Below are 22,496 nucleotides of genomic sequence, written 5' to 3' on the forward strand. Positions count from 1 at the left end.
GATTTTGGAGCATTATGCCTCCTTAACCTGATGCAGGCATATATTTTTTTCTTTCTTGGTTATTTCTCTTTAAACTGGGTGTACATTGTGTTCTCATGTAATTACTCAGCTGTCAATCATCTTATTTAGCTAAACTGATAGCATCCTCATGATCTGTATAAAATTGTTCTTGCCAGGAAAGTTTGAACTTGAACAAAAACGAACAGGAACTGGGAGGAGGAGGCGCAAAGCAATCCTTTCCTCTCTCTCGATTTGTCTTTAATCATTTCTCTCAAATGACCTCTTTAATTGCCTCAGACGTCATACTGACAAGACCACCCAAGGAAAGCTCATGCAGCGTCTGGTGCATATTGCACTACAAGATAGCAAAAGCCATTTCGTAATGGAAAGCTCCAATCTGATTGTATGACTAAATGCAGTTTGTGGGATTCAGGGTGTGTGGGTTTTCATCAACGTGCAAAGTCATGTTTATAAATTCCCGGTTGTTGGGATTGCAGGGTTCATGGCATTGAGTCAGTCAGTTTAACAATTTTTTTTTTTTGAGACACAAATAATACACTTAAGCAGATATCCTTGAGAACACCTGTTAGATGTGATTTAAATCTGTTTGAAATATTATTTATTTATTTATTTATTTTAAATATTTTATTTATTTATTTATTTATTTTAAATATGTCAATTATTTATTTATTTATTAATAAATAATTCGACCAGTACCCAGAACCTTACACCTTGTCTTAACCAGGGTGTTATTAACTAAAAATAAAATAGTTTACAATAATTTAAATAAAATATAAATAGTAAATGAAAAACGTAGATTTAAAAAAAGTACTCCAATTAAAATCGAAGTGTAAATCAAAACTGAAAATATATCATATAAAATAAAATAAAAGTTAATGCAAAGTATTTATAATTGATGTGTTATTATTTTTATATCTTTATAATTTTAGTTTTCAGTGTCATGCCCTTTTTTCGGAACAGAAACACTTTGGAAAAGGTGAGGAAAAGATGAGTGTCTTATCACGTAAGAATTTTTTTTTAGTGATAATTAACCATAGTTCATGCAAATAAATCTAACTCTAACTATAAACACTTCGGTTTGTATGCAAGCAAAGAAAACCAAATTAACATATGAAAGCTTTTATAGGATTATTGTGGGATATTTATGACTGCTTTATCCTTATGTGACTTTAAGTGCTACAGTTTGAGGTGCCAGGCACACTTTATAAAAAGACAAGAGTCATTAACACCTGTCAGATTGACACCAATGTGTGTTTGGTGTGTGCTGGCCCAACAACTCTCGAATTGCCGTGAAGAGGTCTGGATAGCAAAGTGTTGCATAGAAAAATCATTAGGAGGTCATTGATATTATTAGATTGATTACAGTGACAATCAATCTCTTCAGCTAACCCCTAAAACCCAACAGAATAAACTCAGTTCTTCCTCCTCTCAGCTCATCCATTGGCCAGCATGCACAGTTACTTGTTTTGATACTTGTTTCACTGACACTGCAGAGACAAAAGCTTGTAAGCCAGTCATGCATCCCGCAGCGACAGTTGTCATCTCGGGTTGATATGGTTACAGTGTTGACCTGACGCTGTGACCGTAATCAACAGGACAAACAAGAAACAATAGGATGTTATTATAAACTCACTGAACAAGTAGCCCTTCAGACTGAGTGGTTATTATGAACCCATCAAATTTGATGTGATTGCACTGGTCTCTGAGGACAGGGGGGAGTTTATATGTCTGCATGTGTGTGTCTGTTTCTTGAATGGTTTTGCTGATCTGGTTGATTGGTCCTCTGGGTGCACTAGCAGGAAACAGCTCTGGAAAACTCCATGCCAGCTGTTTGAACTAGATTCACTGAGATCATGCTTGGTTGGTGCAGTGAGATCATGTGGAAGAACATAAGAGAGCCAATTGCAGACACATACTGAGATGCCTGCACTCAAGATGTGGTTTAGTGTGCTGTGGGTTAAATTGGGAGTTTAGAGAAATCGTGTAGTGATTCTAAGTTTCACCCAAAAAACAAAGCATGATTATCAATGTTGAAGCCTGTTTGTGAAAGTACTATTGCAAGAGAACATAGAAAAAAAAGAAACGAGGAAATAAAAAATTGCTTAAAAATTGTTTTTATTTAAAACTTAAATTGAAGAATTAAAAACTGAAAGCAAAAAAGGTCTCTAACACTAGCTTGGTCTATTCTTTTTCTATTCTTTTTCTCTCTTGTTGATTTTGATTGCTTCCATTGTCCTCATTTGGATAAAAGTGTCTGCTAAATGACTAAATGTAAATTGAGTTTAGTATGTTTAATGTCTTAGACTGTTTTGGCACAAAATATTTACACAGCACCATTTTCAACTAAAAAACTGAAAACTTTTTTTTTGTGTGTTTGGGTTGTTCATTTACACGAAAACTCTTTTAGGGACCTGAAAACAAACTTTTGAAAACTTTTCAAAGTGCCAAAATTTGTTAAAACTGTGTAAGTATATGTATCACTTTACATGTTCATACTATAAGTTATGTTGTTATAGGTATTTTATAGGCATATGTTTTTATAGGCATCTTATTTTTTTTCTTCACTAAATTGCCATGGGATACTGAAACTGAGAATTTTTTATTTAAATTGAAGGTGCCATGACGTTATGCCCAGTTTAACCCCTGTCTGTGACCCATAGTTTTTGAAATGACGTTGATGTTTGCATGGGGCTTGTGCAATCTCCCCTTTAGCTCATGGTCTGTGTGGGTTTGTAGAGCCATTGGGGTTGCCGTAGTTTAGTTGACACAGTGTGGGAACTTGATGCAATATGTCTCCCTCTGCCCTGTTCCCACGTCGATCTCTGAGCACTGCTCCTATAAACACACACTCAGATACACATCTGGCCCTCAGCTAAGCATTGGGCTTTATATGTGTGTGTGAAAGATAGTTAGAGGATTTCAGTGCCTGCGCAGCATGTAGGCGTGAAGAGGCATATTCATATTTTGGTTGCATTACCGCATGATTTGTTAAAATAGGTCATTTTAGCAAATAGCACAGTGTTTATTTACCCAACATGGGCTTACTGATGTGCGTTTATGGTGAAGCTTTGTTTGTGAACGTATCTTTCACAATACATTATGGTGGCACTTTTCCATAAAAAAAACCTGGAATACTATGTTTTCATTTTCGAATCGTTTTTTTTTTTTTTTTTTTTTATGTTTATTTACATGAGTCGTTATGGTTCCATGGGGGGGCCTACATTTTTTATTTTTTTTGTACATGGTTGTGTATTAAGCCACTTTGTTTACACGCGAGTTTGAATAGAATAGTTTATCAGCGTCTGTATATGTTTGTTTCTGACGGCCCCCCAGAGCTGTTCTGTCTTTCATTTGTTTGTGTGTATTTGTGTGAATGACGTGTGCAGAGGAGGTCATCTCTCAGAGGAGCGAGAGGCAGAGAGAACCGGAGCGGAGGGCGGGGAAGGATGCTGTGGCTCTCGTATGTTGCATAAACAGATTATATTATGTAAGAGCTCCCCACTGACAGACAAATGCTTTTCCTTTCATTTGTGTGTTGGCTCCTTCAACCATCCTGACTTTCTGTCCCAGTGCCCCCACACACCCTTCAGTTCCCAGAGTTCCCAGTGTTGGGGAGTAGCTAACTAAAAATGCTGCTAACTTAACTACATTTTTCAGTAGCCTGTCAGTAGCTGCTAAAAATAGTTTATAGTAGCAAGCTACTTTTGACAACAAGTAGCATTGTGGTGTGACAATATGCTCCATCACTGTTGAATTGTGTGTATAGATTTCAACTGACTGAGCAGAGTCAGTAATTGAATGTCCTGAACTGTCCTCTCTTAAATCTAACTTTGGGAAGTCTAAATAATTTTTTTTCTTTTAATCTGTTCCTTTGCACATTTTAAGTAATTAACAAGAATAAATAAAAATTGGTATTTTAAATGCTGCTGTTCACCATGTTTTAGTTTTGTAAGTATTTTTTTTTTTTTTATTTTTATTTTTTGTTTGTTTAGTTATGTTATGTTTTGTTTTTAATTTATTTTTTTATTGTTTGTTTGTTTAGTTATGTTATGTTTTGTTTTTAATTTATTTTTTTATTTTGTAATTTAATTACTGTTTTGTTTTATGGGCTAAGATAAAAAACAAAAAGAGCATCATTACTCCAGTCTTCATGTACATGATTCTTTCAGCAGATGCTTTGAATTCTCCATGGTGTATGGTCCTTCAGAAATCATTCTGTGTTGATTATTTTTTGTTTGTTGATGTTATGTTATTTTTGTTTGTTTTTGGGTTGTGTTTTAGTAAATTTGTTTGCTCTGGCAGAAAGCATAGGTTTTGAGATTCACAGCTGGGCACCACTTCTCTCTGCTGTTCAACATCTCTTCAATCCTACCTTGCAGCAATGCTATTCAACATCCACTGTGGACCTGCATGTGTGTGCTATATTGAGCAGCAGAGAGATATCTGCTTCCGTCCCACTCACACACTCCTCTATACATAGCCCTGGATATTCCACCCTCATGTTCTTCAGTACTCATCCACAGAGTTTCCCTCACCTTTCACTTGCTTTGTTCCCACTGATCGATAGAATGCATGCAGTGCGCTTCATAAAACATCAACAACATAACCCATTTTAGTACAGACAGTTTCAAGAGTTACAATTAGATGAATATGCAGTGCAGTATGGGAAACTTTTAGATGAACTATTCAGTAGGCTTCACACCAACACACTCTAAACCAAAATCTCACATTTCAATAAATACCCACATTTCAATCTAAACTTCAATAACCACACATTGCAATTTCATGATTTTTTTTTTTTAAATGCATATGTTGTCTAGTAGCTTAATATCATGTAAATGGTGCACTGTGCTATTTCAGCACTCTGGAAGCTCATCCTGTTTTATCTTCTGCAGAAGATTAGATGGATTGCTCAGTTAAAAGGTTGGTTAACTTGTTTTTTTTTTTTTTTATTGAAGCACCTTTGTTTTAGATCAATAAGTCAAAGTAGAGATCAGTGGACTCAGAACCAGTCAAGATGAAAATTGGCTCCTTTATCTTTGGGCACTTTTGTGTCCCAAGTTTGAGGATGGTAAGATTTATTTTTTATGTTTTTGAAATGTTTGTTATGCTCAACAACATTTCATTTATTCAAAAGTACAGTAAAAGCACTAAAATTTGTGAAATATTATTGCAATTTAAAACTTATGTTTTCTATTTTAATATATTTAAAATGTAATCTAGTGAGAATGTGAAACGTGTGTTTAAAGATTTTTAAGTTTATTTTTTAAACGTCTGTCATGGCCGAAAGTACCCATAGTCACACAAACACCCAGCAGTGGATGCATGTATGTTCTGAATTAGAATCCATCTGATAAAATCACTGGTATGTTTGGGGCTTATAGTGTATATTTCGACACACTGCCCTGTCCTTTTGCATTGCCCTGATGATGATTGTTTCTCTGAACCATGCACACTCCGCTGACCTCTTCCCTTTGGCAATCTTTTTGACCTCGATTTTCATCTTGATGGCTACCAAAGATGGAAAATAATGACATCAGTCATAATCTCTGCCGTTCCCCTCCCCGCTCCATTTCTTTTTATGTGTGTGTGTGTGCGTGTCTGTGTACAACTGTTTATCAATTATCTTTCTCTCTTTTAATCCCTTCTACTTTTTAGAAATTGTCAGTTCTCTCATCTTGGTAACGCCTTTGGGCGGTGGTTTCCAGTTATGAGATTAAAGCTGCTATTGACATTTCAATAACACATGACAACTTGGCAATAATTATCATACATTTTTCAGCAAACCTTCATGAAAGAAGATATTTTGACACATATTTTGCGTCCGTACAATGTTATTTTGGACCCCACTGATGGGAAAAACCAGTTATAAAATTCTTCAACACATCTTGTTTTGTGTTCCACTGAAGGAAATTAAGTCAAACAGTTTTGCAACAACATGACAGTGAAATGTTGACAGAATTGTCTTTTTTTTTAAGTGAACTATTCCTTTAATTCCATTTTCTTCTTGTGTTCCTGGGCTTTTTTAGTCAAACTTGGATCCACTGGAAGCACAGTTTTCCATCCTGGCATTCTCCATGAGTCATCTTGTTAGCGTTTAACCCCTTCAGACATCAACTCCTCAGTGGCCCAGCTCAGCTGAGGCCCACGATGGTCTTTAGGTGCCCTCCCTCTGGGCTGCCCCATTCCTGCTGGCACCCGGCCATTCTCACACTGCTGCCAGTGCACAGACGTTTCTAAACACACAGGCAGAAAGAAATACACAGTGTGTGCCCAGCTAAAGTACACATTGGCTTTCACACACACAGAGCTGTGATAGCACAATGTTTTTGATGCACAGTATGGGTATATACAATGTCTAGTAAAGCTGTGCGCTATTTGCATAATGCTTTTAATACTCTTCTCTCTGTAGCCATGACCTCTCACTGGGGTTCATGTCTTGCTCCTTTTCCAAGGCCAACGTCTTTCTCTTTTGGCAAGGTTTGCTCTCCATATATCTTGCTTTTTCTCTGTGGATCTGGAGTCTTTTGTGACTGCCCTCTTCCCCCTGGACAGTTTATTCCTCTTTTGTTTACTTATGATGCCTGAGAACTCTTTGTACCAAAGGAGATACTGTGCTCACTGGGGACCAGCCTCCATTATTGAATGACCTTTCTGGGTGGCTTTCAAGTTGCATTTTAAGAGTCCTTGTTGTACATCTAATTCTCTCTGTTTTATCTGCTTGTCTCTTGTGGTCTTCCCTTTCTTCACTTTAGCTTATGGTTGGCTTGAGAACCAATATAAGAGGTTTTCAAGCTTTGGCATCATGACGTCATGCTAATTTAACATATTTAGCTTGATAATGTATTTATTTGTATATTCTTTGACAGGTTAGGCTTGTCTCTCCATCCTCAGGAAAAATATTTTATTTGATTCACAGCTCAAAAATGAATGATGTTTTACATGGTTACCAAACATTTATTTTTCAATAAATGCTCTTCTTTTGAACGGTCATCAAAAATGTATTTTTTAATTTTATTTATTTATTTTGCTGTGCATGAGCTTGAGTCTGTGAGGTGAAGTCCATTTGAGGTGTCCAGTGGCTTCATTGAACTGTATTGCAGAGAGATGTACTGCAACAAACAAAAGAAGGTAAGGCCTTGAGGAAAAACACCAGTGCACCTGGTTAAATCACTTTACACCTCCACAAGTTCACACAGGTCATTTTATAGATCACTGCCGCTGTTTGTTTTGTGTTACCATGTTGTTTTCTCTCCAGCAGTGTGGGTGGCTTTCAAAAAAAATGACAAAAAGAACAGACCAATTGAAAAATAAATGGAGGATGACCTAAAATAGAGATCCTCAGGAAGTGGGACGTTTTGGAGAAAATTGGCAAGAACAGAGAAATTTAAGAGCAAAAAAATCAAGGGGTTTAAAAGAGGGTGAAGTATAGGTCCAGTCATGGAGAACAGATGAGGTTATTTGCTGTACACTAAAAACTAAACTAAAAATGAAATTAAGGTGCCAAAACCATAATGTGAGAAGTCACAATGTGAGAGCACCATGGTGAAAAAGGTGAAGTAATAATGAATGTTGAAGATTTCACCTTTGTTTTGACTAGGAAATTATTTGCAGTAAATGATCTGTTTTCCATACAAGTGCCTTTTTACATTGCTGGTTGTTATGGGTGGAGCCTAAAGTGTCACGTTTAGATTTTCATGAACAAATATGTCTTCCTCCATACTTCATGTCCTCTTTTGCCTGTCTTACACTCTTTTCTGTATCTTTGACTATAGGCCACACTCCTAGTCATGGTGCGCAGCTGAATTCAAGCTTGTTATTTATGCATGAGTAAGTGCCAGCCAGACAGTTAATTCTCCCCTCTCTCTCTGTCATTCCCAGCCCCTGGCTTCTCTTTTGCACTTGCTTTGCTTCCTTGTTTGGCATGCTGTGATGGCCCGGATCCCTTCACTTCACTTTCAACAGACATAAGATTGCTTCCAGCCAAGCATTTCATTTTGTGCACATTTGGTGGGGAAGAAAAACAAATCAAACAGGAAATAGGTGATACCACATTTCACGTGGTCAAACGGATCTCACAGAATTGTGGCTAATTCTTATTTAAAATGACACATTCCCTTTTTTAGAAGTATGGTAAAACGGTATCTTTTTTAGGCCACGACAGGGAATGGTTAGAGAGTTTGCCTCCTAACCCTAAGGTTGTGGGTTCGAGTCTCGGGCCAGCAATACCACGACTGAGGTGCCCTTGAGCAAGGCACCGAACCCCCAACTGCTCCCCGGGCGCCGCGGCATAAATGGCTGCCCACTGCTCCGGGTGTGTTTTACGGTGTGTGTGTGTGTTCACTGCTGTGTGTGTACACTTTGGATGGGTTAAATGCAAAGCACAAATTCTGAGTATGGGTCACCACATACTTGGCTGTATGTCACGTCACACTTTTTTTTTCACTTTATCCACTTTAGGACATATTTTCATTAGTGCTGCCAATCAAGAAATAAGTAATTTTAAAATGAAATACATATTTCATAAGTTTATATTTTGTGTTTGTATGGAAGAATATATAAGAATGTTTAACCTCGAATGATATAAAATAACATTATATGTGTTAACATTAAATTTTATGTGTTTATTCATCTAATTTATTATCATATGCATATGCATTTTTTTTAGTTCTCTCCTTTTTTGTGGGTAATGGGACACAAAATACAGAAATACAAACTGATGTGTTTATGATTACAATAAAAAAATATGATGATAAATACCAGTTTGCAGTATGAAGCATAATAAATGGGTTTTTAGCTAAAAATATCTGGAACCAGAAGCCTCTCACGCTTGAGTTAAGAGTGGCCATACCTGCTCTTACGTTAAAAATAAGGTGAATAGCTAAACAACAAGCGTAAATCCATGGGTTGATCTGTTAGGCATGGCCTAACCTTTTCCAGCTTGTCTGCTGAAATTAACTCGATGGATTGGGACAAGCTTTGCTAATTAACAGCCGGGAACAGCTCCTCAGGGTTTGAGACGCTCAGAGCAATGCTTCTTAGTCGCTGAACCACATCCCAACAAGAAATCTGACAGTCCTTGGGCCATTCAGGCTGCAAAAACTGCAGCGGTTTCCTAAGATAGGTTTGCACACTTAAACTTGAATAAACTATGTCAGCCCAGGTGATTGTGAATTTATCCTGGAAGGATTTTTCTACCAAGGTTATGCAGCGGAAAATGCAGTCATTACTTATGTATTATCCAGTTGCATCTCCTTCACCTGGAGTTGCTAGGTAGCCGAGATATAGTCTAATTGCTTATTCTTTTTGTACTGTTAAACATTTTGTCACCGTAACTGTCTTGCTTTTAATTGTTTAACTGCCTTGTGGCTGAAGAGTCTTTCTTTGATGGGCACTTTAATGTTTGGCATACGGTCAGTTATTAAAATCTTCTAGTTCTCTGACTAAATCCACAGGGGTGAATAGTAAAAGATGCATGAACTTGTATGTACTATTCAGTCACTTCTACTGTGTTGGTTGTGTGCATCCGGCGTTTTTACTGCATGGAAAGCTAATCAGATATTCAGGATTTCACAGAGCATGGATGTTGTGGCAGACTCCTTTGCTAGCTTGGAATGGAGCAGCAGTTGTTAATAAGGAATGACAGCACTTTTATCCTTTTATAAGTCTGCTTTCAACCTGCACTTGCTCTGGGTAAAGACTCAGGAGGGTCTAGACGTGTCTTTGAGGCTCTTTGAAGCAGTTTTTTTTTTTTAATTGATAACCTTCAAAAATGATCTGCCAAGTAATATATTAATTACAGCAAGCTGTTTAATGTTACTAAGCAACAGAAAGGCATTTTAATAAGTGCCTTTTGAATATAAATTAGGATTCATACGCAGAACTATCATTTTTGTAATTGACAATTTTGTAAATGCAAAAACAACAGCAGAAGTGTGGTTTACCAGCTGAACAGATGGAACAGACACTGGGCCAAATATTGTATTAGTATTAGACATTTTACAAAGTGACAGATGAATGCATAAAAATACTCTAGTTTGATTGGATGCACAACCTCTGATGTCATGGGGGAAGTCGTGGCCTAATGGTTAGAGAGTCGGACTCGCAATAAAGTGACAGATGAATGCATAAAAATACTCTAGTTTGATTGGTCCACCCTCAGATGAATGCATCCCCAACTGCTCCCTGGGCGCCGCGGCATAATGGCTACTGCTCTGGGTGTGTGTGTTCACGGGTGTGGTGTTTGTTCATTGTGCAACTTTGGATGGGTTAAAAGCAGAGCACACGAGTATGGGTCCCCCCATACTGGATGTCACAGAGCACGAATTCCGAGTATGGGTCCCCATACTTGGCTGTATGTCACGTCACTTCACTTCACTTCACTTCATCAACAAAAATATTATTGTTTTCTTTGCTTTTATTCCGTTTGAACCTTTGGCTTAATTGAACAGGTTTTTTTTGCTTAGGTCTAAGAAAGTGGGCGCACTGAGAAGGCTTTTTAGGAAACACACAGTGCCTGAAAAAGTGAAAATCACTCTTGGCAGAAGTTTAGTGATGTCTGAGCTTTTCTCTGCTCATTCGGGCAGCTTTGGTGACTATCTGAGGACTGATTGGTTTCAGAATGAAACCTGTAAAGCAGCGTAGGCTGATGACTGTGTAGGCTATGTAGGCTGTGAAAAACTGTGATAAGAGGAGCTTGATTGTGGAAATGGCCGGCAATTACTTCAAGTGTTTTACTCTTGATCATGTGAGACCAGCCTTGCTTTGCAATCATGCCTATAATCGTGAGCTGCTTTTCTCTACTTTCACAGTTTCTAGTTGACTAGCAAAAGAACTCATCTGCTATATAGATAATAAAATAAAGCAATTTGGATAATAAAACCTGAAAATCACTCTATTGAAACTAGATTTGTCTCTAAATAGATATTTCAAGTCCAGTAGAGACCATCAGAGTATTAAAGTCAGAATAAAACAGTTCATAAGTCAAATTTCTCAAAGTGGCTTAACATTTCTACAGACTTTTAGTTATAGTACTAAACCGAGAAAATTTGATATTTATTACATATTAGATTGATTATATTAGGGTAATGATGCATCTGTGTAGGAAGTAATAAACCTGTTTCTTAATTCCAGAACAGACAGGTATAACAGACAGAAGGTTTAGTGAGTGTAATTATATTAAAGTCCTGCAAGTTTTACAACATGCATTTAATTATAAAGCAATTTCCAAGTAATGAGTTAGAGCATTGAAATCTCCATAGCTGCCAGCTGTTATTAGGCTGGAGTTATTCAGATTTTACTGGAATATTTTTCTTTCATACTCTGCTGTACAATTAAATAATTTCTCAATATTGCTTAGAAATGTGAAGATTACACAACCCTTCCTCTATATTTGGCTGTTTTTTTGCTCCTGGGAAGAGCAGGTGTTTGATAATCTCTCTTTTGCTGTACTCATATTTGATTTAACAACACATTTCATCCTTCAAGCTGTTTATAGACAAGCTCAATGTCAGGAGATCAGCACTGCCTCACATTTCTGCTTGTCATAATTCCATTTTGACCCACACATCAGCATTTTCAATTAGTTGGGCGGTATAGGATTGACGGCCAGCTAAACTCATCGTTGGTTAATCCATGAGCGTTCCCCTCTAACCCTACTAAATCTCTTGGCATGGATTACCCCTCATGTTTCATGGGGTGGGAGCAGCGCGCCTGCAGTAATCTACTGCTTTCTCAGAGCTGGGATCATTAGCTGGATTGCAGTGCTGTTTGTGGCTTGCTTGGAGCCGGAGTGGATTACGGGCAGCAGGTGTTGTTCCAGCTGATGAAGTCAGTGGCACGGGGTGGTATTTTGGGGTGGCGTTAGTGGATTCTGTTGTGAGTGGGTTAATGAGCTGATGGATGGAAGTGTTGTGCGCTTAAAGGGATAGTTCACCTAAAAAAAAAAATTAAACATTTACTCACCTTCACATAATTCCAAACCTTTCACATCAAAATTAAAGATGAAAATGAACAGTGAAAGTAACAAATGTTTGTAAAATGTATTTTAACCAGCATAATTAAGTGTGAAAATAACTACAAATGCTATGAACATACAGGTATCCGTATCAGCATGTAGCCTACCAAAAATAAAAGTATTGGTATCAGACACGTTGTGTAAAAAGTGGTATTGGTGCATCCGTGCAAAAAAAAAAAAAAAACATTTTTAATAAATAATAACTAATTTCATACATGTTTGGAATGACAGGAGGGTGGGGAAATTATCACAGAGTTTATCCCTTTAACCAATCAACCCTGTCATACTGTTATGGAGAGCATCATCATAAAAGCAGTTTTCGTTTCTGTAGTGCAGGATGGCTTGGGTTGATTGTTTTTGAAAAATAAATAAATAATAATAATCAGACATTTATTTGTCAGTGTACTATACTGTTACTTGGTGATCTCACCAAGAAACTTTTTTTTCCCCAATGCAAGTCACGGCATAATTTCTTTAACAGACTGCCATGTGATTAGCTCTATGTTTGCTTGCCCAGTATTGCTCAAAGCTTATGACTCCTTTCACATAAATACTGCATTTGAAGACTCCGTTATCTTATACCATTTTAACATGCCTATTTTAATTTAACAGTTTGTTTTGCCTACTAAAACTAGGAATATGCAAAACTTAATTTTCTTAAAATTGACAGCCAAAGACGTCACTCTGAGTGTGTTTGGTTATAAAGACGATGAATGTAAATGCATCATTTACATGAAGCTTTTACTGTGTAAACAGTTTAATAGCAACTGATAACATGCTAATTAAAGCAAAATATCACTCTATACACTACAGTGTTCAAATGTTGGGGTTAGATAGGTTTTTTTTTATGTTTTGGAAGTTTTTTTTGTGCTCACCAGGGCTGCGTTTATTTGATCAAAAATATAGTGAAACAGTAGTATTGTGATTATTTAGCAATTTAAAACTGATTTGTATTTTAACAAATTTTAAAATGTCATTAATTCCTTCAGAAATTATGCTGATTTGGTGGTCAAGAAGCATCTCTTATTATTATCAATGTTGAAAAAAGTTGTGCTGGTTGATATTTTGTGGAAATTGTTATCATTTTTCAGGTCTCTTTGAGAAAAAGAAAGTTTGAAAGAACATCATTTATTTTAAAACATTCTAAAAGTCTTAACTTTCACTTTAAATTAATTTAATGCATCCTTGTTAAATAAAAGTATTAATTTCTAAACTTTTGAATGGGAGTGTAACAGAAAAATCTAGACCTCGCTAGTTGACTAATTGTTGCTCATCCTTAGAGACATGTTCTTGACATATTTGTCAATATCTGTGAATAAATTATTCTTGCACAGCCTTCGATTTGTGAATTTGCTCTGTTGTCTTCCTTTCAGTCCAGAGTGTTTGTGTTAGCTTTAAGCAGATGACAGTAGTAAACTGCTGCGTGCAAGAGTTTACTCTCAGGCAGTGTTGAAAAGGTTCATTGAGGACTCAATAGTACAGTAGAGAAGGCTGATGTCATTGTGAGTTTTAGCTGCCAAAGCTGATGAGCTTTAAAACGCCCATTAAAGGGCAGGGGCTCAACTGTTATTAAAACCAATCAGGTTTAATAGGAATGGACCAAGGGTTGTTTCCTCAGCCCATCCTTAAAAATATTTTGGTTTGCAGTAACAGTAAAAAAAAAAAAAAAAAAAAGGGTCGGTAGGTAGGTCTATATTTGTTTTTTCAAGTTTCAATTTAAAAAAAAAAAAGTTACAAAATGGCTGTTTACGATTAGAAATGTCAACAACAACAAAAAATCGCATGCGTAGGCGATTCTAGCCCGAATCTGTATCTGTATGCATGAGACTGTCTGAATACCGGCAGAATTCACATTTCTGTTGTAAAAAAGAGAAACACTGTGCAGAAGTATTATTTGCTGTTATGCATGTGTGTCCGAAGCTGGACGCGCTCCAAAAAAATTCTTTTCTTCAAAAAAAAAACATGGAAAAGATCTGGGTTATTTGCTGTTATGCTTTCACAAAAAAAAAACTGGACACGGTCCGAGTCCAATCGGCCGTGCAATATCATTTTCGAACATATTTTACATAAAGTAAGAAAAGGTTCCAACTAGCAGCTAGCTGTCATTGTAAGCCTATAGCACCATGCACATGTAACTCCATGTATTGCCTACTTCTTGGTAATGACCATTAATAATTTCGAATAATGCGCGCCTAAATGTAGGCTCATACAGATGTATTTCACAAGCATATCTCAAAATTCTCCGTCTCATACACTATTGAAGTTAGCTTCTAACGTTAACAGGAAGGCTAGTAGGTTATGTATGCTAGCTTTAAATCAAAAAACCTGCTCTGCTACTCAAGAATGCAAACTCACCAATATTGCAGGAATGAAGGATCGGGTCCTTCGGGGTCTTCGCCTGGCCCATCATGATGGAAAATGCATTCATTGTGTTGTTGGGTGGTGGTGTCTCACTTTGAAATTTCAATTTAAAAGAAACCACTTTGATTTGTGTTTCAAACTGTAGCACGTTCTCAATAGTTTGAGTTTCCTCCACCAACATTTTAGTGGTTTCCTTCAAGTCAGTCGACACGGTCATGGTTAGACTAGACGGGAGAAGGGATGGGAAAAGATCTGGGCACAGTTTTTCCAGAACTTCGTGCCAAGTTAAATCGGTGTCGAGCTGTTTTAATGAATTTTTTAGATGTATTATGGTGCCCGAACCCGTATGACTTTGAACGGTGACCGCGAACATTTTGTTTACTGCAGCTGCAGCCATCATTACCAAACGTGAACCGGTGACTCTGACAGTGAATGAGAGTATGAGACGAAGCGAACGCACAGGCCATAGTGTGACATCTGTTAACCAGTAGTGTAAACATAATGACGTCACGGGTTTTTATTTAAAAAAAAGAACATAGCCTTTGTTTGTATGTAGGCCTAGGCAATTTATATATTTACAATACTTACTAAAATATAATTAATATTATTTTATTGCTTTTGTATTGTGTAAACATAATGGTATTAAATTGGTATTTGTAGGTCTAAAATTTAATTTAGGAAAGTCGGTGTGGGTAGGAGTAAAAAAAAATAAATAATTTGAGTCGGTCCTAAATTGACAGGGTCGGTCGGGTTACGGCAAACAAGAATATTTTTAAGGATGGCCTCAGTCTGAACCATCACCAGTGCCCATATGGGCGCATTTTAGTTCTTACTATTTTCCCTCATTACTCCTCATTTTCTCCTCTGTCCTCAGTTTCTCCATCCATCCAACCTCCAATTATTATCTCCTTCTCTCTAGTGCTTGTGCTCCCCTTCCATTCTCCTCCTCTTTCCCTTGATTAAGTGGAGATGGGAGCACATCTAAATTTAACCACACTTCATCTAACAGCTCTCCCCTTGCTGTGTTTAATACTTCTGTTATTCCTCTCAGACCTATGGTGGGAAATTGCTTATAATGTCTGTGTAATTTTATATTATGGAGGAAAGATGTGCATTTTACCTACCTTCTAGGTTTTCCAGCAGTGTGTATGTGTGTGTGTTTTGTTGCACTTCTCTCTCCATCTCATTAACTCTGTTTTTTCTGCCACCCTTGCTTTGTTTCTCGTCCTTTTTATTGTATTCCTCCGCTAACACTCTCTTACAGTCCTTTCCTTTCCTCACTGGTAGACCCTTCATTCTTTGTTTGAAAAACGCACAAAAAAATCTGTTTAAAAAAAACAAAGCAAAATGAAGTGCGCTTAGGGGGATTAAGTCTGATAGATGCACTTTTAGGATAAAAAGATACATTAAAAGCTTTGCAGACTTGTCATCATAGTTTCCTGGAGAACCCTGATTGGTAGGTGGCATAGATTGATGGACAGATTTTTTTTTTTGCCTCTCTTTTCTGATGCCCTTGGGTGTCTAACCACTAAAGCTGCATTTTAGCGTTGCGTGGTCATGCCCGCTAAACTGCACACTGCTGCCTGGCTCACCCTGATTGCTTCAGCTCCGCTATCACACAGTCTGCTCAAACACCTGCTGACCTGGATTCACAGCGGCAGGCTGTCGGCTCGTCATGCAGGTTCTGATCCAGAAGCACGGCAGCTTTGAGGAATGAAGTCTACCAGCTGCATAGAAACAGACAAACGAAGACAAATGAACATGTCAGAGTGCTCTGTGGCTGCACACTGTACTCTCTGACCTGACATCATCCACTGCTGCTCTGGTCTGGATGTCAACGGGTTTTGCTCAGCTGAAGAACTCCAGAATTTGTGCTTGATTCTTGCTCGACTCAAAAAGAAGTGAATTTTGATAATAATGAAGCAGAATGTGAATGTAAATCTACACTGTAAAAAAAAAAAAAAATGAAGAAAAAAATTTAAAAAAAGCAAATAATGTCCTGACATTAAATGACTGTACCAGTTCATTTTATTTTTATTTTTATATATGGACATTTCTTTCAACCCTGAAACACAACACATTGAAATGCATATTTCCAAATAAAGGTAAAACATCTGTGAAAAATCAATACAGAAAATTTCCCCATATTAAATTGGGCTGTATTTTTAATTAATTAGTTTTTTTTACATGTTCTAAATGAGTCAGTGTGGTTCTTCCCAGTGCAATAAACTCACTGACGTGATACTGACATGAGTTGTGGGTTGTTGCCAGGGTGTTTTCTGGGTGAATTCAAGAGTGTTGCTAGTTGGTATAGGATGCTGGGAGTGGTCGCTAGTTCCTTGCTGGCCACAAGAGCTCACCACCCAAGTTTATATGATATTCTGGTCCCTAGACAGATATGGTTGAGTCTTTGGGATTTTTTTCTGCCCATTTTATTGTCTGCCAGGTATGTATGATTTGAAAAGTTATGACACACGCAGAGGAATTGAAAACTTTCCAATGGGATTATTCATGTCTTGATTATATAAAGCCCATCTTTGATATTTGTTAGGTCTGAAGTTAATTAGCTTCTGCATGCGCACTCTCTGCGTATTTGTTATGAGAACCAGTCTGATTAGTGCCAAATGGCTTAGGGTGGAAATCCCAGATTACACATTCTAACTACTGCAATGACATAATGTGTTTCTTTTATTAGGCTTTGTTGTGGCTTAATTTTGAGGTATGAGGATATATATATAGGCCAGTGCTGCAAGCACACATTTTTAAACCAGCAACACCCCTAACCCCAGCAAACATAAATCTTTTTATCTCTTCTTTTCAGTGGGTCAGGTAAGGTGAGAATTAGTTCTGCCATCATTTAGCTTTTGCTGTTTTCTGTTACTCAAAAATGAGTCTCTAGAGTGAAATGCTTGAAAACTTTGATGACTTTTTAAACTGTTAATGTGCATGTCTGAATTGCTACATAAGCTTTTTCAGCAACATATTACAAAATCATATTTTTTTGGGAATTCAGTCAAATTTGAATATTTCCAATATTTCCATATTTTATTCTTTATGAATCCCAAGATTTTAGGTTTTGCTAGGTAAAATTAACTAGACACTTAAGTCACATGAATAGACATCAATAATTTAAAATTACAAATATAGAATTAAGAATAGAAGAAAAAACAGGGATATTTTAGCAGTTCTGACAATGGCAATACACAGTCCAGTGCTGGCCAGAGGAAGGGCGCCATAGTATATTTGCCTTGGATGACATGAAGCTTCATTAAAGTCCAAAATGTGCCGCCATTGTTATGTGCATAAAGTTGTTTCAGGCTAAAACATGCCTTGTGTTTTGTATTAAACCTACAGACACATAGAGCTTTCTGTGATGAATGAGACAATTTCCATCTTGCTTTGTTGCTAAGACGCTTTACTAAAACAGCACTATGTAGAATTACAAAGAAGTTCCTTCTTTTTCTTCCTTTGTTTCTCACATTGTGTTTAATTTTTTCTTCTTTTTTTCCAGACCCTTCAGTGGCCAAGGTCAGTGGTGGAAGAAAGAAAACTGTTTCTTTTAGCAGTATGCCATCAGAAAAGAAGGTGAGCAGTGCTGCAGATTGCCTTGCCTTCATGCAGGGTGGCTGTGAGCTAAAGAAGGTGCGACCCAACTCGCGCATTTACTCAAGATTCTACACTCTGGACTGTGAGGTGGGCTGCCTCCGTTGGGAACCTTCCAAGAAAGATGGTGACCGAGCTCGACTTGACATCTCTGCCATCCGTGAGGTCCGCACAGGGAAAAGCACAGAGACTTTTCTCCACAATGGCCCATCAGATCACCTCGCTGAAGAAGCAGCCTTCTCCATCTTTCATGGTGACGAGTATCAGTCCCTTGACCTGGTTGCACTTTCTGCCGATGTGGCCAACATCTGGGTGACAGGGTTGCGGTACCTGTTGTCTCACCCTGGTGCCATTGGTGGAGGAAGTGGAGGGGATGGAGGGGTGGGAGAAGGCAGTATTGGGAGCAAGATGAGGTGGAACTGGTTGGCGGCAGAGTTTGCACTGGTTGATGAAGATGGACACGGAATTGTGTCTGAAGATACAGCAGTGGCCACCATCTGTAAACTCTGCCCTGGCATTAAGGAAGCAAAGGTAAGACATTCTCTTATAATTCAGTTTAATCCACAAAATCTTGCATTTCTTGAACAAATGGGTTCAGAAAAAGCCAAACAGTTCCTGACTCTGCATGTCAATGCATATACCGCAAAAGTTTTTATGTAGGACAAATAAAATAAGAATCATACATCATAGAGCCAGAAATGTGAACAGGCAATATAATTGTTGTTCCAAAGCTCATCTCTCTGTATCATTGCTTAGTTTGACTTGTTAGCCAGCCCTGCTGAGGTGCACAACAATTGTTTGTTTTTCAATTTGGCAGCTGTGACAGTAGTTTCATGCATGTGTGTTTGTGTGTGGACTGGACTGCTGGGGACAAGAGGAGGAAAGACCGAAGCCACAAGGCCAAGTCTCCAAGTCTTTGTGACAGCAGGTGTGAGGCATCTGCGTCATGTGTCTAGAGAGACAAGTAAAGGCAAAAAGGACAAACATTGAGGAGCTGTCTATATAGTCATGACTCACTTTGCTTCTGGCTGTATCCAAATTTGAAAAATGCAGGACACCATCTAGGCCCTGTGTAGAGCTGCTGTCCCTGAATTTGTATGACTTGTGACATTTTGTCTCTCAAGATTCAAATCACTATCTGCCGCAAGCTGCTTATTTAATTTGCCTCTGGTCTGTTTAATAGTTTTGTACTGTGATTGCTCATTAAATGGGACGTTGGATGCCCATTTTCCAGAAAAAAATCGAAACGGCTTGATAATTGAGATTACGTTTTTTGGGGATTAAAAAATTGGAGTGAATGGATTTTTATCATTGTAGGGTGTTTGTGTCCACACACTGCTAAGACGTTTATATGCATACACCAAAAAAAAAAAAAAGTGAATTTTGCAAGGAAGAAAATCCATACCCCAGCATTTATTATTCAAGGAACAAAACCTAAAAAACTGATGAGACAGGCTTAAATTATAAGCAGATGATAATTACAGTAGACTGCTGAACCTTCAAGGCCATGGTCATCTGACAGTAGTTCTTATGTTCTTTTGTTTATCATTTAGTAGATACTTTAATTTCTAAAGCAAGGCATTCCCCCAGGAACAAGTGCCTTATGCAATAACACAATGGTAATAGTGTGTGGTTTAATCCTCTTCTAATCGTGCTTTAAAATAACAAAGTTGGGGTTTCTATCTCAAAGTGTTATCAGTAAAAAAAGTGCTGAGAACACAAATAGGTGTACTAAAAAAAGGTTTATTAAAACTCTATTTTTTTCTCTTTTTATTTTTTTCGATTGCGCTTTAAGGAGATTCAGCGGAGCAAAGAGAAGCTAACTTCTCATGTTACACTGGAAGAATTCCAGGAAGCCTACTGCGAGTTGTGTACACGACCTGATGTCTATTTCTTGCTAGTGCAACTCTCTAAAGACAGAGAGTGCCTTGATGCCCAGGACCTGCGTCTTTTCCTGGAGACTGAGCAAGGTCTGTCATTAGCCACCACTGAGGGCTGCTTGGAGCTTCTTCGCCGCTTTGAGCCCTCTGCAGATGGGCGTGAGCGAGTTCTACTGGGCTTGGATGGATTTACCCGCTACCTACAGTCAGCTGAGTGCCAGTTGTTAGACCCTGAGCACCAGAATGTGTGCCAGGACATGAAGATGCCCCTATCTCATTATTTCATCAGTGCCTCCTACCGCTCCTACCTGCTGGATGACCAAGTGCATGGCCGGGCTGATCTTGGGGGTCTCATTCGAGCCCTGCAGGTTGGCTGTCGGTGTCTGGAGCTAGGGGTTACTGATGGGCCAGAAGGGGAGCCACTATTGGGTGTAGACCATGGTACAGATGGAAAGCATCATCACCACCACCATCACCACCATCACCATCATGGTTCTGTTACTCTGCGTAGTGCCCTGGAAGTAGTCAACAAGTATGCTTTTCTCACCTCCCAGTATCCTCTGCTGCTGTATCTATGCCAGCGTTGCTCACCTTCCCAGCAACGTACTCTTGCACAACACCTAAAAAAGGTTTTTGGACCCAAGCTTCATACCCCTGAATCTCTGCCTGTCAGTCTGGGAGGTCGTGCAACCATTTTACCCTCTCCAGAGCAGCTAAAGGGAAAGGTGCTTCTTGTCGGAAAAAAGCTGCCCCCAGAAGAGGAAGGTTCTGAAGGAGAGGTATCTGAGGAGGATGAGGAGATTGGTGGTGGTGGTCCTCTGGCTGGCAGAAGAATGACTATTCCTGGGGAAGAGGAACTGGGGGTGGTCCTTGTTGTTCCCCCACCCCCACAGCCAAGGCGCCTCCGCTTGCGGCGTGAATTGTCCGATCTCATCACAGTTGCTCGTACTGGAAGTCGCAGCTTTTATGCTTACCGGACGAGTGCACAGCCATCCCAACAGCATTCTCCCCCCTCCACTCCTTCAACACCAGGTACACCTATGACCCTTGACCCCCCTTACTGGACCCTGTGCTCTCTTGGGGAAGGAGAGGCAGGGCGGCTGGCCAGTGAGAGCCCAGAGGAGCTGGTGAACTTTACCAAGCGCTGTCTAACTCGTGTGCGGCCCAGCTCTGTAAGACTAGACTCTAGCAACCCAAACCCACAAGGCTACTGGAAAGGAGGTGTGCAACTGGTGGCACTCAACCAGCAGACGCCAGGTGCCATGCTCGACCTGACCCGTGGCCGTTTTATGCAGAACGGTGGGTGTGGGTATGTTCTTCGTCCAGCTGTAATGCGAGAGGAGGTTTCCTACTTTAGTGCCCAGTCACAAGGCTGCGTGCCTGGTGTACCACCACAAACACTCAGGGTGAAGGTCATAAGTGCCCATAGTCTACCCAAGCCACAAGGCTCTGGTGCCAAAGGTGAGGTCATCGACCCATATGTGGTGCTGGAGCTGCACGGAGTGCCTGCAGACTGCACAGAGCAGAGAACTCGCACTGCTGCCCAGAACCAGGATGACCCACTGTTTGACGAGACGTTTGAGTTCCAGGTGAGAGCGCAAGACTGCCATATCATGAATATAAATCTAATTTATTTCATATATTATGTTGGAAGACTTTATTGAAACTAAAGCTGGCCTTTCCACTATCTCTGACATTTGCATATGGGCTTTGCATTTGCCCCCTAGTGGCAGTTACAGTTAACTTCAAATTGGTTGTGATTGTCCTTTACCCTTTTACCAACGTAAAATGAATGAAAAAATGAATGTACACACAGAAAACAAATGATTGGCAGCACATCTGAAAGGAAAACATTTTTATAGGTCTACTCAGTGTAATAATTATTTAACAAATATAAAATCATTATTTTGGACATAATTAATAACTGCCCAAAGAGGATATAAAACTTGAGATTAAGCATTGAGACATTAGATGTTTTACATGACACCTTGCCTGTGGGTTTTTGATCCTGTGTTCTGTGTTGTGGTCAGTGAGGTGTAAGGTTATTTTAAGCTTCTCTTGTGTGTATCAGTCTTGAGGGCAGTGTCCATTCTCATGTGTCTTAATCAGAATGCTGCAATCCATGAAGCAGCAACTGAGCCATGTCTCACACTGATTACCTGCTGCATGCAATATTAACAATGTTCCAACTGAGTTCAGCTATGGCCTATCATACATCCTAACACATATACTCATTGACCTCCCTTAGCAAGGTGACAAACTAAACCTATGTTAACATGTTATATTTTGCAACCGTTAGGTGACAACACCACTGACAGGCTTGTGTTTCTGTAACAAAAATATTATTGGCACTGCCTGGGCTAAGCATACACAGATTTCAGAGGACTATAAGCTAATTCTGCTGTTAGTGCTTATTTTAGACAGAATCTGAGTTTTGTTTTGAATGCTTTTTTTGGAGACATGCAGTTTTCTCTCTGTAGTTAGATATGAACATATCCTGATAGAATGCAGCGAGTTTATGAAAGGTGAGCTGTCACTGGTTGTAATGGTTGTAATGAAATTAATGGTTTAATTTCTTAGCATGCAGTAACCTGAGCTGGCAACTGTAACAGAAA

The 22,496-nt window shown here is 38.7% G+C and overlaps 1 protein-coding gene across 1 annotated transcript in view; it reads left to right on the forward strand.

Annotated features, from left to right (window-relative positions):
• Positions 1 to 22,496, forward strand: part of LOC109095999 (inactive phospholipase C-like protein 1) — a 56,032-nt gene that overhangs the window by 20,076 nt on the left and 13,460 nt on the right. The window contains exons 2-3 of the mRNA XM_042763897.1: positions 17,910 to 18,533; positions 19,780 to 21,470. Of these exons, the coding sequence (XP_042619831.1) occupies positions 17,910 to 18,533; positions 19,780 to 21,470 (2,315 nt within the window). The remainder of the gene's footprint in view (positions 1 to 17,909; positions 18,534 to 19,779; positions 21,471 to 22,496) is intronic.

The sequence above is a fragment of the Cyprinus carpio genome, chromosome A9 (genome assembly GCF_018340385.1).
Source record: "Cyprinus carpio isolate SPL01 chromosome A9, ASM1834038v1, whole genome shotgun sequence".
Taxonomy (NCBI): domain Eukaryota; kingdom Metazoa; phylum Chordata; class Actinopteri; order Cypriniformes; family Cyprinidae; genus Cyprinus; species Cyprinus carpio.